The 17116-nt window shown below is 46.6% G+C and overlaps 1 protein-coding gene across 1 annotated transcript in view; it reads left to right on the plus strand.

The window, feature by feature from the left end:
• Positions 1-309: 309 nt before the first annotated feature.
• The window catches only part of LOC116990070 (butyrophilin subfamily 1 member A1-like), a gene marked incomplete at its 3' end in the record, with an annotated part of 338852 nt that continues 322045 nt past the window's right edge, over positions 310-17116 (plus strand). Inside the window, exons 1-3 of the mRNA XM_033047603.1 lie at positions 310-383; positions 1590-1672; positions 4116-4463. Of these exons, the coding sequence (XP_032903494.1) occupies positions 1618-1672; positions 4116-4463 (403 nt within the window). The remainder of the gene's footprint in view (positions 384-1589; positions 1673-4115; positions 4464-17116) is intronic.

Here is a 17116-nt window from a genome sequence, read left to right on the forward strand (position 1 = left end):
TCTCCCCGTGACCACGTGGGGTTTCACCGAGATCCACACTCCAAAATCGTTGTTGGTTAATAGTCTTGGTATAAGTGTAAATTGTCCATTGGATGTAGGATAGTGCAATGAGAACTAGAGAGGCAACACCTCGTTGTCCAAGAAAGAACAGTAGATGTGGGTAAAATCGAAGGTAGACACAAAATGCTGGAGAAACTCAGCGGGTGAGGCAGCATCTATGGAGAGAAGGAATTGGCGACGTTTCTGCTCGAGACCCTTCTTCAGTCTGAATTGTTCCTCTCCATAGATGCTGCCTCATCCGCTGAGTTTCTCCAGCATGTTGTGTTGACCTCGTTGACCATGCGTTGCCCACAGTGGAATGGACATCCACATTCTAATATCAGGTAACCCTCACAGCAGTGTTTCCGACCTCCATCCTAACCACCTCCCTTCATTCCATTTATATCGCCTTTCCCGAAACTGCCCCTCCATTTCCTCATCACCCAGTTTAATTTCCTCCCCTCCTGATTCCATCTGCCAACTTCCCACATTTCACCCACCGAATCCTCTCCCCCAGCTGCTACTATCAGCCCTTCCTTCACCTCTCCATATGAGTGCCCTTCTGTAACACATTCCGGCACTGGTTCCTCTGTGTTCCTGCTGATCACCGTCCAGTGATGTCACTCTCCCCTCCCCATCTGCTCATCAACTTTCACCTCTTCTCAGCCCACTAAGGGGGTCCTGTCTCACCCCTCCCTCTTTCCTATGCACATCGGCTATCTTCCCTTCCACTCTTTGTTTTAATGTTTGTCTCGACTTGAACCATGGACAATTCTTCTCCCCTTTACCCCCCCCCCCCCCCAACAGATTGTTGTTGCTCCTGATTCGAGTATCTGCAGTCTCCCCTCTGTACCTTGACTTCTCACTGCAGCTCAACACAATGGAGATATTACAGCATTGTCCACTGCTATCCCCCCCGCTCCCTCTCTGGCTCTCTCCTCACCCCCCCAGCTCTCTCCTCAACTCCCCCCCCCAGCTCTCTCCTCAACCCCCCACCCCCAGCTCTCTCCTCAACCCCCCCCCCCACCAGCTCTCTCCTCACCCCCCGCAGCTCTCTCCTCACCCCCCCAGCTCTCTCCTCACCCCCCCCCCCCAGCTCTCCCCACACCCCCCAGCTCTCTCCTCACCCCCCCCAGCTCTCTCCTCACCCCCCCCGCTCTCTCCTCACCCCCCCCCCAGCTCTCTCCTCACCCCCCCAGTTCTCTCCTCACCCCCCAGCTCTCTCCTCACCCCCCCCCAGCTCTCTCCTCACCCCCCCCAGCTCTCTCCTCACCCGCCCCAGCTCTCTCCTCACCCACCCCCCAGCTCTCTCCACCCCCCGCCCCCAGCTCTCTCCTCACTAAAATGTCAGTCCTGGAATTAAGCAGTGCAATTTTCGTGAGTGAAATTTCAGTTTGTGTATGTTTTTGCTAATCTCGATAACTGATTTCTTGTGAATGGATGTACCAGTTAAAATAACAGCAAATTAAATCCTTACTATGAATAATATTCATGTCAATACTCTAGTGAAGCTCCTTTTATTCAATGTTAATCGGCTTTCTCCCTTCAAGACAAACTGTGCCGTGATTTCATCCCAAGATGAAGGGAAGACACAGGATTGTACTGATCCTACTTCTCCAGACAGCAATGATGGGTAAGCTGTGGAATAGTCACTGCAAGAGTCAATCGTGCCATGTTCAGTAGTTTGCACACTCGGTCTAGTCTTGCATGAGTTGAGACTGGGCGGAAACTGGACAGTCAGCAGCCGCGTGGGTCAAGTCGGACATGGTAGTTTCAAAGCCCTTTCTGAGCCATGAGCACAGCTTTAGGCTGATGATGCTGCTCTGTTTTAGCTACTGTCTTTAGTTGTGATGAAACTGTTGACCTGAAGAGCATGTCCCCTGAAGAGGAACGTGTTCGGCTGCCTGAATATTGTTTGTCCTTCAGCAGTGTCACTGAAAGCAAATATCTTGTTGCTATCACGTTGCTGCCTGTGTGAGCTTGTACATTTGGCTTCCTGCATCACAACCGTGATGACACTTCCCTTGGCACCAAATGTCTACTGACGCCTGTTGGGATGTGCTCAGGTTGGCAAATACTCTTCAATTTCTATATTCTTACCTGGATAGATCAGGTGTGGTACATGGATAGGCCAGATGTGGTACATGGATAGGACAGGTGTGTTACATGGATAGAGCAGGTGCGTTACATGGATAGAGCAGGTGTGTTACATCTATAGGACAGGTGTGTTACATGGATAGGACAGGTGTGTTACATGGATAGGACAGGTGTGTTACATGGATAGGACAGGTGTGTTACATGGATAGGACAGGTGTGGTACATGGATAGGACAGGTGTGTTACATGGATTGGACAGGTGTGTTACATGGATAGGACAGGTGTGTTACATGGATAGGACAAGTGTGTTACATGGATAGGACAGGTGTGGTACATGGATAGGGTAGGTGTGGTACATGGATAGGACAGGTGTGGTACATGGATAGGACAGGTGTGGTACATGGATAGGACAGGTGTGGTACATGGATTGGACAGGTTTGGAGGGATATTGACCAAAGGCGGGCAGGTGAGACTAGTGTAGCTGGGACATGTTGGCCAGTGTGGGCAAGTTGGGGTGAATGACCTATTTCCACACAGTATCACTCTACGACTATGACTCTAATTATATGCTGGCCATTTCCAATTGAACAGTCGCACCAACCATTTTCCTACCTCTCCCAATCTGCTCTCTCCATGAAGGATCTATTTACATTATTATACTGTCTGTTTCCATGGCATTCAGCAGCCTCTACTACACAGCTCCATGTGGCGTGTGTTACTGTAGAGTCTGGACACATCAGGCCTGTACTTGCCATTCACACACTAGCTGGCATTTCCCGTTTCCGATTTCCACCATCCACAGGGTTCTTTCCTCTCATTATCACACAGTTCCAGCACTTAAAGCTGGGAAGAGACTGCATGCTTCCCAATTCACCATTTCTCTCCTAAATATTTAAACCTCACATCACACTGATGATCAGTTCTTATCTGGGTTACCCAGTTCTCAATATCCTGCGTGAATCTTCAGTTAACAGATTCAAATTGACTTCAAGGAAAGATAATCCAACTGTCCATGCAAACCTGTCTGCCATTTGTACTCAGTCATGTGTAGAGAGTCTGTATCTTGGTGGGGGAATGTTGGCCGGGACCCTGGGAGAACTCCTTGCTCATTAAATAATGTTCTGAGCTGTTCCATTCCACCACAAGTGCTGGATTCAGAGTATCTTGAACCAGACCCCACCTGCAACGGTCACTGAAGTGTCAGCTCATATTGTGAGCTCTGCTACTGAAGTGACTCTCAAGTGGAGGAGAAGTCAGGCTTTCATTGGGTTTACAAAGTCATGAATGATTTGAAGTGAATCCAGAAACATTTCTTGTTCAGTGTTTGTGGCTGCATTCGAATCACAATTGTGTTTAAATGTGAATCTGTGTTTAAACAATTTCCACTCTGAAATGGCATTAATTTACAAGACATGGGCATTACTGACAATGCCAGCATTTAATGCCCATCTCCATTTGCCTCTGAACCAAGTTGACGGAGGGGGGGGGGGGGGGGCATTTCAGATTATGGATCAAAGTGTACAACATTGCTGCGTGTCTGGGGAATACATACAGTCACAGACTGGGGAAGGGCAGCAGATTTGTTCTTTAAAGGACATTTTTCAACCTGCTTGATTCCTTGGTGTGTGGGAGAGTGAAGGCAGTGTATTCTGTGTACCCCTGACCTGTTTAATTGGTGGGAAAGGAAAGTACACAAGAATATATGGCTATTGAACTGCAGAGGCGAGTTTATACCGAAGGCAGACACAAAATGCTGGAACAACTCACTGGGTCAGGCAGAGGAATAGTTGAGGTTTCAGGTGTAAAATATATGGCAGCAGGTTTCATTATGTATTGATTCTTTCATATGAGCAATATGTCCAGACCAATGATATTTGGAAGAGTTCCAAACTATAACAAAATAATCACATTTACTTTCTTGAAATCGCCAGAACGAAAGATTCTACAAATATTCTGAAGTTTAACCATTGTATTTTCTAGAGGAGTTCTATGTGATTGTGCCGGACTATCCGGTGGTGGCCATGGTGGGTGAAGATGCCCTATTGGAATGTCAGAAGGTACCGGATACATCACTGGACGCTCTGGAGGTCCGATGGTTTACAACGAGCCCGGAGTCACCGGTACATTTATACACCAGCGGCCAGGACAGAGCTGAGGTGCAGGACGAGGCTTATCGAGGGAGGACGGAACTCTTTCGGGAAGAGTTTCCCCATGGAAACGCCTCGCTTAAACTGAAGAGGGTCAAAGTATCAGATGCTGGAATGTACACGTGTTCCATCAGCACCCCCACGTCCCGTCAGCAGGAGGCGCTGCGGCTGCAGGTTGAAGGTGAGTCCCTCTGGTTTACATCAAGGTTTACACCGGGAATGTCAGTAAGCAGCCCCTCACACTGGCATTTTACTGGGAAGTTCAAGGATTGACAGTGCCCGGAACGGAATGGCAACGGTGAGGTTGTGTGTAGGAAGGAACTGCAGATGCAGGTTTACACCGAATGTAGACACAAAATGCTGGAGTAACTCAGCAGGACAGGCAGCATGTGTAGAGAGAAGGAATGGGTGACGTTTCGGGTCGAGACCCTTCTTCAGTCTGGGAATCATGGGAGAGGGAGTGTAGAGATATGGAAGGGTAAGGTGTGAAAAATATAAATCAAAGGGGACGCGGTTCAAGGAGAGAATGTAGAACGGATGATTGTTAGCTGAAGGGGAAGGTGACAACGAGGTGATGGGGCGGTAACGTGGGGGTACCCGGTGACCTATCCGTTGGTGTTCCCACCGCTGCTGTTTCTGTGGCTCTTCATGCCCCGGCATCATCTGCTGCTCACTGACCCAGCACACGGACGGAAAGCCCTTTCGTGGCGAGATACATGTGTACAATACAATACAATACAATACAATACAATACAATACAATACAATTTTATTGTCATTTGAGCCTCAGTGAGGCTCAAACGAAATTCTGTTTCCACAGCCATACAAACAAAGACAATTCCTAGACATACACACAATTTAGTTCACACAAACATCCATCACAGTGGACCCACTGTGATGGAAGGCAAAGTATTTTCTCTCCCCTGTTCTCCATGTCTCTCCCGATGTCGAAGCCCCAGGCGGGCGATGATAAGTCCCATGGCCATTTTAGGCCGTGCCGGGCGATTTACGGCCCTGCTCCTGGTCTAGAAGTCTCGAAGTTGGAGCCCCCGGCGGGCGCTGGAATGTCCCACGGCCATGAAGCCGCGCCGGGCGATGTATGACCCCGCTCCAGGTCGTTCCAAACCCCGCGACACGGGCTGGAGAAGTCGCGTTGCGGGAGCTCCGGGAAGCGGTCTCTCTCTCCCCCCGGACCCGTGAGCTCCCGATGTCCCGGTCCACCGGACCTGCGGCTGCGTTGCTGGAGCCTCCGAGCCCCAGGAGTCGAGTCTCAGCAGCGAGTCACCACCGCTCCCCACGTTCCGAGGCCGGCCAGCCCCAGGATGGTGATTAGTACGCAGCTCCGCAGTCTCCCGAGCCCCCGGGTCGTTCAGGCTGGAGGCCGCTCCACGGTGCTAGGCCCCAACGACAACGGAGACCCGACAGGGAAAAGGTCGGGTCTCCCGGACAGGGAAGAGATTTAAACAGTTTCCCCCCGCCCCCCACATATACACATTTAAAACCAGTATTAAAAAACACCAAACACTACATTTACCTAGACAAAAAATAAAAAAAAGACAGACAGGCTGTAGGGGCCGCTGCAACGGGTGAGTCGCGCCGCCAAGTTGTAACAATCGTGTTTACCGATTACATTTCGATTGCAGGATTTGGACTCCGGCCCTGGATCCGCTTGGAGGAAAGCACCACACAAGGAGTACGTGTGGTGTGTAAGTCGGATGGATGGTTTCCCAAGCCGGACATATGGTGGCTGGATGGGAGTGGACAAGATGTGACAGAACGGTCTGACACATTGTTTACTGAGGACCCCAGCGGGATGTTCACTGTCCACAGTCACATCGATGTCACAAGTGATTCTGTGAACAGGTATTCCTGTTACATATGGAGTAAAACACTGGGGAAAACACGAGAGGCCCATCTCCAGATATCAGATATGTGGGAACCTGGGAAACATTTGACAAAAGCGAGTTCTGAACGACCTTTCACTGCGCTAAAGGCATTAACGTTTGCGTGGACCCACCAGCACTGTACTGCTCTGGGTCTCATTCCCATGGCGCAGCTTTTCTTGTTTGTGCCCAGAGGGTCTCTCACTGCAGAACTATCTGAGACCACAAATAGACACAAAGTGCTGGAATTATTCAGCGGGTCAGGGAGCATCTCTGGCAAAAAAGGATGGGTGATGTTTCGGGTTGGAACCCTTCTTCAGAGATGCTGCTTGACCCGCTGAGATACTCCAGCATTTTGTGAATAAACCAGCATATGCAGTTCCTTCCTACACATTTTATCTGTGGCCACACCTGTCCACTGTCTCCTCTCCACCCTCCACCATCACATCTGTGTCCAGATCTTTGGCCTCTTCTCCGCTTTGCGCTGCCACTGATATCTAACTGTCCATACACCAAACACATTAACATGACCAGACACATTGACCACTTTGCAAAGTGCATCCCTTCTTTCGCAAGGCACGACATCAGTATAAACACTCATAGCCGATGATTTAATTCACCCGTGTAATCTCCATTAGATCGGCATTGAGTTTACTGTGTATAAATGAGATTTATATGTTTAGAATAACAGCCCCGTGTCTGCGGTGCAGTAGTAGCAGGCATGAAAAATCTGAATCTGACTTTCTTCCCTCTGGAGATGCTGCATGACCCACTGAGTTACTCCAGCATTTTGTGTTTGTCTTCGGTTTAAACCAGCATCTGCAGTTCCTTCCTGTTGCTGTTACTAATCTATTTTCATTCACCTGTGTAGATGAGTTCTTTCCTAAAACCAACCCTTGGCTGCTGGTTTTCTGGTTGTTTGTGGCCCTCGTGGTTACGGCTGCTGCTTTCAATATAATGTTGCACAGAAAAGAAGATAAAATGATTAAAGGTGAGAGCCAAGATATGGTGCCGTGTTATTGCATTCAGAAGGTTTATAAAATGTTTATATTTTGTACACAATTTAACATTCACATAAACGTTACATTTGATCACAGCTCCGTAGTTTGACACATCCCGCATGGTAGCTGCTCTGGAATGTTAGATCGCATGGGATCCAAGGAGCGATAGTGGAATGGATAACAAATTGGCTACATGGAAGGAAGCAGAGGGTGATGGTGGAAGGTTGCTTCTTAGACTGGAGACCTGTGACTAGTGGTGTGCCTCAGGGTTCGGTGCTGGGTCCGTTACTGTTTGTCATCTACATCAATGAGATGAGAACATACAGGACAAGATTTACAAGTTTGCTGATGATACACAGTGATTTTGAAGATGGTTGTGAAAAATTGCAGGATCTGGATCGATTGGCCAGGTACCGTGGGATGCAGACCATCCGGCCCCTCCCCCCCCCCACCTTCCGAGTTCTCCAACCAGTCTGACTGTCCCCCTGATTAAACCTTATCTCCGTATGGTTCATTGTCACATTCTCCTGGTTAACAATTATCTGGTATAGTAGTGGCCAGAGGATCTGGGGTGACGGAGGAACTGAAGGAAATCCACATTAGGCAGGAAATGGTGTTGGATAGACTGATGGGACTGAAGGCTGATAAATCCCCAGGGCCTGATGGTCTGCATCCCAGGGTACTTAAGGAAGTGGCTCTAGAAATCGTGGATGCATTGGTGACAATTTTCCAATGTTCTATAGGCTCAGGATCTGTTCCTGTGGATTGGAGGGTAGCTAATGTTATCCCACTTTTTAAGAAAGGCGGGAGAGAGAAAACAGGGAATTAAGGACATTAGCGTGACATCGGTGGTGGGGAAGAAGCTGGAGTGAATTATAAAAGATGAAATAGCCGCACATTTGGATAGCAGTAACACGATCGGTCCGAGTCAGCATGGATTAACAAAGCGGAAATCATGTTTGATTAACCTTCTGGAAATTTTTTGAGGATGTAACTAGGAAAATGGACAAGGGAGAGCCAGTGGATGTAGTGTACCTAGACTTTCAGAAAGCATTTGATAATGTCCCATATTGGGGATTAGTGGGCAAAATTAAGGCACATGGTATTGTGGGTAGAGTGCTGACATGGATAGAAAATTGGTAGACAGGAAACAAAGAGTAGGGATTAACGGGTCCCTTTCAGAATGGCAGGCAGTGATTAGTGGGGTACCGCAAGGCTCGGTGCTGGGGCCAGCAGTGCATAGAGGGGTACCACAAGGCTTGGTGCTGGGACCGCAGCTGTTTACAATATACATCAATGATTTGGATGAAGGGATTCAAAGTAACATCAGCAAATTTGCAGATGACACAAAGCTGGGTGGCAGTGTAAACTGTGAGGAGGATGCTATGAGAATGCAGGGTGACTCGGACAGGTTGGGGGAGCGGGCAGATGCATGGCAGATGCAGTTTAATGTGGATAAATATGAGGTTATCCACTTTGGTAGCAAAAACAGGAAGGCAGATTATTATCTGAATGTGTCAAGTTGGGAAAAGGGGAAGTACAACAGGATCTGGGGGTCCTTGTTCATCAGTCCCTGAAAGTAAGCATGCAGGTACAGCAGGCAGTGAAGAAAACGAATGACATGTTGGCCTATATAACAAGAGGAGTCGAGTATAGGAGCAAAGAGGTATTTCTGCAGTTGTACAAGGCCCTAGTGAGACCACACTTGGCGTATTGTGTGCAGTTTTGGTCCCTTAATTTGAGGAAGGACATTCTTGCTATTGAGGGAGTGCAGCGTAGGTTCACCAGGTTAATTCCCGGGATGGCGCGACTGTCATATGCTGAGAGAATGGAGCGGCTGGGCTTGTATACTCTGGGGTTTAGAAGGATGAGAGAGGATCTCATTGAAACATATAAGATTGTTAAGGATTTGGACACGCTAGAGGCAGGAAACATGTTCCCGATGTTGGGGGAGTCCAGAATCAAGGGCCACAGTTTAAGAATAAGGAGTAAGCCATTTAGAATGGAGACGATGAAACACTTTTTCTCACAGAGAGTAGTGAGTCTGTGGAATTCTCTGCCTCAGAGGGCAGTGGAGGCAGGTTCTCTGGATACTTTCAAGAGAGAGCTAGTTAGGCCTCTTCAAGATAGCGGAGTCGGGGGATATGGGGAGAATGCAGGAACGGGGCACTGATTGGGGATGATCAGCCATGATCATATTGAATGGCAGTGCAGGCTCGAAGGGCCAAATGGCCTACTCCTGCACCTATTGTCATTGTCTATTGTCTATTCTACATTTTCCTTGAACTGCATCTCATTTTATCTCTCGTTTTCACACCTCACCCTTCCTTATCTCTCATTTCCTTGTCCCCTGACTCGCAGTTGGAAGAAGGGTCTCCAATGTTCGCTCAAATCTGGATCAGTTCCGGTGGACTGGAGGGGAGACACTTTTTAAGAAAGGAAGGAGAGAGAAAATGGGGAATTATAGCCCAGTTAGCCTTACATCGGTAGTGGGGAAGTTGCTGGAGTCGATTGTTAAAGATGTTATAGCAACGCTTTTGGAAAGCTGTGACTGGGTCAGTCAAAGTCAGCATGGATTTATGAAGGGGAAATCATGCTTGACTAATCTTCTGGTATTTTTTGAGGATGTAACAAGTAGAATGGATAAGGGAGAGCCAGTAGATGTGGTGTATCTGGACTTTCACAAAGCTTTTGACAAGATCCCACACAAGCGATTAGTGCAAAATTAGAGCACATGGTATTGGGGGTAGGGTATTGACATGGATAGAGAACTGGTTGGCAGACAGGAAGTAAAGAGTAGGAATTAATGGGTCCTTTTCAGAATGGCAGGCACTGACTAATGGGGTGCCGCAAGGCTCGGTGCTGGGACCCCAGTTATTTACAATGTATATAAATGATTTAGACAAGGGAATTAAATGTGACGCCTCCAAGTTTACAGATGACACAAAGCTGGGTGGCAGTGCGAGCTGCGATGAGGATGATATTAGGGTGCAGGGTGACTTGGATAGGTTGAGTGAGTGGGCAGACGCATGGCAGATGCAGTACAATGTGGATAAATGTGAGGTTATTCACTTTGGTGGCAATAACAGGAAGGCAGAATATTGTCAGTATGATGTCAGATTATAAAAAAGGGGAGGTGCAATGAGGCACAGCAGGCAGTGAAGAAAATTAATTGCATGTTGCCCTTCATTGCAAGAGGATTTGAGTTTAGGAGCAAGGAGATCCTACTGTTGTTGTACAGGGCCCTGGTGAGACCACACCTGGAGTATTGTGTGCAGTTTTGGTCTCCAAATTTGAGGAAGGACATTATTCCTATTGTGAGAGTGCAGCGTAGGTTCACCAGGTTAATTCCCGGGATGGCGGGACTGATGTATGATGAAAGAATGGGTCGACTGTTCAAGTTCAAGTGAGTTTATTGTCATGTGTCCCTGATAGGACAATGAAATTCTTGCTTTGCTTCAGCACAACAGAACATAGTAGGCATTTACTACAAAACAGATCAATGTGTCCATATACCATAATATAAATATATACACACATGAATAAATGATGGGCTTGTATTCACTGGAATTTAGTAGGATGGGAGGTGATCTTATCGAAACATATAACATTCTTAAAAGATTGGACAGGCTAGATGCAGGAATTTTTTTCTCGATGTTGGGGGTGTCCAGAACCAGGCGTCACAGTTTAAGAATAAGGGGTGGGCCGTTTAGAACTGAAATGAGGAAAATAATTTACCCGGAGAGTTGTGAATCTGTGTAATTCTCTCCCACAGAAGGCAGTTGAGGCCAATTCATTGGATATTTTCAAGACAGTCGGGTTTAGCTATTAGGGCTAAAGGAGTTAAGGGATATGGGGAAAAAGCTGGAACTGCGTACAGATGTTAGATGATCAGCCATGATCATATTGAATGGCAGTGCTGGCTCAAAGGGCCAAATATCCTATTCCTGCACCTAATTTGCTATGTTTCAATGACCCGAAACGTCACCCATTCCTTCTCTCCAGAGATGCTGCCGGTCCCGCATTTACTCCAGCATTCTTTTTTTAAAATGTTTTTAAAAATTAGAATTACGGTAAGTTACACTAATACACAACACATATGTCTTAATACATTTTTTTTGTACCGCTTCATTTTTTAAGCTTTAAGAAAAAGATAGAAGTAAAGAAAGTAAGGAAAGTGCGCAAGAGTCGTGAAGGTGCAAGAGAGTGTTGAGAAAAAAAAGCCCCTTAGAAAAGAAGTTAGAGAAGGAAGTAAAGAAAGAAAGAAAGTAGACCTTAGAAAAGAAGGAAAAGGAAAAGAGAGACAATCGCTCTATTATAACATTAAACTCCGCAGAAAGGGAACTACCAACCAAGTCTGTTTTTGTTGTTGTTTTTGTTGCCAGATCCTGGTACCATTTATTTATTTATTTATTTATTTATTTTTAAAATTACTATTGCACCTCATGCTTGTAATAGTTCAAAAACGTACACCACGTCTTTTGGAATTGGTCTGCTTTGCCTGCTAAGAGGAATCTCATCTCTTCCAGATGTAGTGTTTCAAACATATCTGATATCCACATTTTTATTGTTCGTGTGGGCGCATTTTTCCAAAATTTAAGTATAAGCTTTTTTCCCATTATTAGCCCATTTACTCCAGCATTCTGTGTCTATCTTGAATCATGGAGGTGTCTTTGAAGTACAATGGCCGGTCATGGTCAGAAGAGACAAGCTCTCTCCGAGCAACGACCAGGTCTTGTTGTTTGAGAAAGGGCTGATCAAGTATAAACATTAGCGTCAGAGCCCAAATGGCACTGTTGTGTATTCCACATCGGTGTGACAAAACCCACAGGTATACGACTGGGCCAACTGAAGGCTCCTCTGGTGGTTTCCTCAGCTCTGCACCACATGGACAGCTGGAGTTACGACTCGAGTTGTTGAACCTCAACATTGAGAACGAGGCGAGAGGAGAAAACCTCAATGAGCCACAGCAGATGGTGCAGAAAGGAAGTAGGGAAATCCCTTTCACACAACCCATGTGAAGGCTGTGGGATTCACTGCCTAAAGGGTGGAGGAAGAGCAAGCCTCGGCACATGGGGAAGGTTATTGGAGGAAGTCTCGGTGTGTAGTGTCCTTGCGGACAGTTGCAGGTAGAGTTTATCTTCATCACCGTCTCCTCTAGCCCTGGTGAATGTGGGGTCCTTGTGCCCCACCTCCCAGCTCAGTGTCTCAATCCAGAGGGCACCGTGTGAATTGTACACTGTTTATGCACAACGTGGAACCTGCTGCCGGCCTCACTCACTGTCATGTTCCTGCTTCTTGTTTTTTCAGAACTGCAGCTGTTTCTCTCTATGGAAGGTAAGATATTTCGGAGACAGCAGAGGAACGGGCCATTCGGCCCAAACTGTCTGATTATGAGAAGCAATGATAGGATAGGTCAACACCTTATTTCCTGCGTTAGGTATCAAAAGTAAGAGGTGATGAGGTGAGAGGGCGATGTTTGCAGAGATCTGAGCATTGATGTTTTAACACAGAGAATGGTTTTGTTATCTGAATCATGTTATCAGAGAACGTGGTGAATCCAGGCAGAGTGACTACACACAGAACAAAACATAGAACATGGAACAGTACAGGAACAGATCCGTCAGACCACGGATAGACACAAAAAGCTGGAGTTACTCAGCGGGACAGGCAGCATCTCTGGAGAGAATGAACCCATTCCTTTTCTCCAGAGACGCAGCCTGTCCACTGAGTTACTTCAGCTTTTTGTGTCTATCCTAGAATCTCCCACTAGTGGAAACATCCTCTCCACATCCACTCTATCCAGGCCTTTCACTATTCTGTACGTTTCAATGAGGTCCCCCCTCATTCTTCTAAACTCCAGCGAGTACAGGCCCAGTGCGGACAAACGCTCATCATAGGTTAACCCACTCATTCCTGGGATCATTCTAGTAAACCTCCTCTGTACCCTCTCCAGATCCAGCACATCCTCCCTCAGATATGGTGCCCAGAATTGCTCCAAATGCAGCCTGTCCAGTGCCTTATAGACCCTCAGCATCACATCCCTAATGTTGTATTCTAGCCCTCTTGAGATAAATGTTATCATTGCTTTTGCTTTCTTCACTACCGATTTGACTTGCAGAGTAACTTTGAGGGAATCCTGCACCAGCTCCCAACTTGCTTTGCACCTCCCATTTCTGGATTCTCTCCCCATTTAGAAAATAGTCTGCGTCTTTATTCCTGCTACCAAAATGCATGACTCCACACTTTGCTACACCGCATTGCATCTGCCACTTCTCTGCCCACTCTCCCAACCTGTCCAGGTTCTTCTGCAGAGTATCTACTTTCTCTACACTACCAGCCCCTCCACCTATTACCGTATCATCCACAAACTTGGCCACAAAGCCTTCAATCCCCTCATCCAAATCAGTAATACACAACGTGAAGAGTATCGGCCCCATCACCGACCCCTGTGGAACTCTGCTAGTCACTGGCAACCAACCAGAAATACCCCCTTTATTGCCACTCTTTGCCTTCTGCCATCCAGCCAACCTGCTATCCATGTTGGTATCTGCCCTTTGATACCATTGGCTCTCATCTTCCTGAGCAGCTTCACGTGTGGCACCTTATCAAAGGCTTTCTGAAAATCTAGTTAAATAACATCCACAAACTCTCCTTTGTCTGTCCTGATGTTTACTTCTACAAAGTATTCCTGCAGATTCGTCAGACAAGACCTCCCCTTCACAAAGCAGTGCTGACTTTGACCTATTTTATCATGAACCAAGTTCTCCGTAAACTCAGCCTTTATAATGGACTCTAAAATCTTACCAACCACCGTAGTCAGACTAACCGGCCTATAGTTCCCAATATTCTGCTTTGTTTCCTTCTTGTACAGTGGGGGTAATATTGGCAAATTTCCAATTGTCTGGAGAACCACTCCTGACTCTAGTGATTCTTGAAATATCACAGATGCTATGTATTATCTATCTATGTATTAATGCCTCCACAATCTCTAAAGCTACCTCTTTCAGAACCCTGGGGTACAGTCTATCCAGTCCAGGTGACTTATCCACCTTCAGCCCTTTCAGCTTCCCAAACACCTCCAGCTTAGTAATAGCCACTGCACTAACTTCCACCCCCTGACTCTCTTGTATTTCAGGCACATTGCTGATGTCTTCCACTGTGAAGACTGTTGCAGAAAGTTCTTTAACTCCTCTGTCATTTCTTTATTCTCCATTATCACGTCTCCTGCATCGTTTTCTAGCTGTCCAACACACACTCTTACATCTTTCTCACTGTTTGTATAACTGAAGAAACTCTTGCTATGCTCTTTTATATTAGTGTCTAACTTACCTTCCTATTTCATCTTTCCTGATCGTATTGACATTTTAGTTACATTCTGTTGTTCTTTAAAAGCTTCCCAATCCTCTGGCTTCCCACTAATCTTTGCAAAGTTATACACCTTCTCTTGTAGTTTTATACATTCCTTAACTTCCCTTGTCAGCCACGGTCACCTCATTCTCCCCCTGGAATCTTTCTTCTTCTTTGGAATGAAAAGATCCTGCATCTTCCAGATTATTCCCTGAAATTCCAGCCATTACTGTTCAACTTACATCCCTGCTCGTGTCCTTTTCCATTCAACTTTGGCCAGCTTCTCCCTCATGCCTCCATAGTCCCTTTTGCCCAACTGCAATACCGACACATCTGATTTCACCTTCTCGCTCTCAAATTGCAGGATGAATCTTATCATATTGTGATCGCTACCTCCTAGTGGTTCCATTACCTCGAGTTCCCTTGTCAAATCCGGTTCATTACACAACACCAAATCCAGAGTTTCATTTTTTGATGGTGGGCTTTATCACAAGCTGCTGTAAGAATCCATCTCGGAGGCATTCTAGAAATTCCCTTTCTTGGGGTCAAGTACCAACCTTCCTGCATATTGAAATCTCCCATCACCACCGTAGTAATGCCTTTCTTACATGCCAATTGTATATTCTAATGTAACTTGTACCCTATATCCTGGTTACTGTTTGGGGTCAGTAGATATCTCTCATTAGAGTCTTTTTACCCTTATAATTACTCAACTCTATCCATAATGAGTCTACATCTACTGATCCCATGCCACCCATCGCAAAGGACTGAATTTCATTCCTTACCAACAGAGCTGCCTCACCCGCCTTGTCCACCTGTCTGTCTGTCTTTCCCATACGACGTATAACCCTGAATATTCAGCTCCCAGCTCCAATCCCCTTGCAGCCACATCTCTGTAATTCCCACAACATCATGCCTACCAATCTGTAACTGTGCTACAAGCTCATCCACTTTATTTCTTATCCTGCACACATTGAAATACAACACCTTTAATTCTGTATTCACCTCCCCTCCTCTCAAACCAATCCCAAAGTTACCTGACCTTACCTTACCTTACTCTCTTATCCCTTCTTTAACTTTCCGTCCTGGATAGGTACAGGAGTAGGCCATTTGGCCCATCGAGCCAGCACCGCCATTCAATGTGATCATGGCTGATCATCCACAATCAGTACCCTGTTCCTGCCTTCTCCCCATATCCCCTGACTCCACTATCATTAAGAGCTCTATCTAACTCTCTCTTGAAAGCATCCAGAGAATTGGCCTCCACTGCCTTCCGTGGCAGAGAATTCCACATTCACAACTCTCTGGGTGAAAACGTTTTTCCTCATCTCCGTTCTAAATAGCCTACCCCTTATTCTTAAACTGTGGCCCTTGGTTCTGGACTCCCCCAACATCGGGAACATGTTTTCTGCCTCTAGCGTGTCCAATCCCTTATTATAATGTTTCAATAAGATATCCTCTCATCCTTCTAAATTCCAGTGAATACAAGCCCAGCCGCTCCATTCTCTCAGCATATGACAGTCCTGCCATCCCGGGAATTAACCTGGTGAACCTACGCTGCACTCCCTCAATAGCAAGAATGTCCTTCCTCAAATTTGGAGACCAAAACTGCACACAATACTCCAGGTGTGGTGTCACCAGGGCTCTGTACCACTGACATAGTGAGAGAGTAGCTACATGATTTATGAAGAAAAATAATAAAATTTGAATTCTATAAATGTCTCCTCTTTATGAAACATTCTAGATAATTGCTTTAGGAGTGGGTTATTTTATTTTCACTGTTGACTTCATTATCTTGGAAGTGACGTGAATGAGAGTTTTTCCTGTTCAATTAAAACTGAAAGGACATAAAAAAGCTGTAAGATACCATTGGTTTAAATATATATGTTTTGCTTATTCAGTAAGACTGTACACATTGGGTAATCTGTGTGGAACAGCTGAATATTATTATGCCTGTACATAATGAAACAGTTCACTGTTCATTAGATTGGCCACTCGCTAATCTCTTTGTACCAATATTGTCAGAACAGATTATTTTATAAAATGCTGCACGTTCATATTGGATGTGACTAATGTAGTAACTTGTGATCAAAATCCAGCTCCAGGCCATTTATTCTACAATGGGTATTATTGCTCTTGTATAACAGATATCATGTAGTGATGTATACAGTTTGCCTGCAGTCTGGTCCCAGCCGGGTTCAAGTGGAGTCTGGTCCCAGCCGGGTACAAGTGGAGTCTGGTCCCAGCCGGGTTCAGGTTGAGTCTGGTCCCAGCCGGGTTCAAGTGGAGTCTGGTCCCAGCCGGGTTCAGGTGGAGTCTGGTCCCAGCCGGGTTCAGGTGGAGTCTGGTCCCAGCCGGGTTCAGGTGGAGTCTGGTCCCAGCCGGGTTCAAGTGGAGTCTGGTCCCAGCCGGGTTCAGGTGGAGTCTGGTCCCAGCCGGGTTCAAGTGGAGTCTGGTCCCAGCCGGGTTCAAGTGGAGTCTGGTCCCAGCCGGGTTCAAGTGGAGTCTGGTCCCAGCCGGGTTCAGGTGGAGTCTGGTCCCAGCCGGGTTCAGGTGGAGTCTGGTCCCAGCCGGGTTCAGGTGGAGTCTGGTCCCAGCCGG

The sequence above is a fragment of the Amblyraja radiata genome, chromosome 30 (assembly GCF_010909765.2).
Source record: "Amblyraja radiata isolate CabotCenter1 chromosome 30, sAmbRad1.1.pri, whole genome shotgun sequence".
NCBI lineage: Eukaryota > Metazoa > Chordata > Chondrichthyes > Rajiformes > Rajidae > Amblyraja > Amblyraja radiata.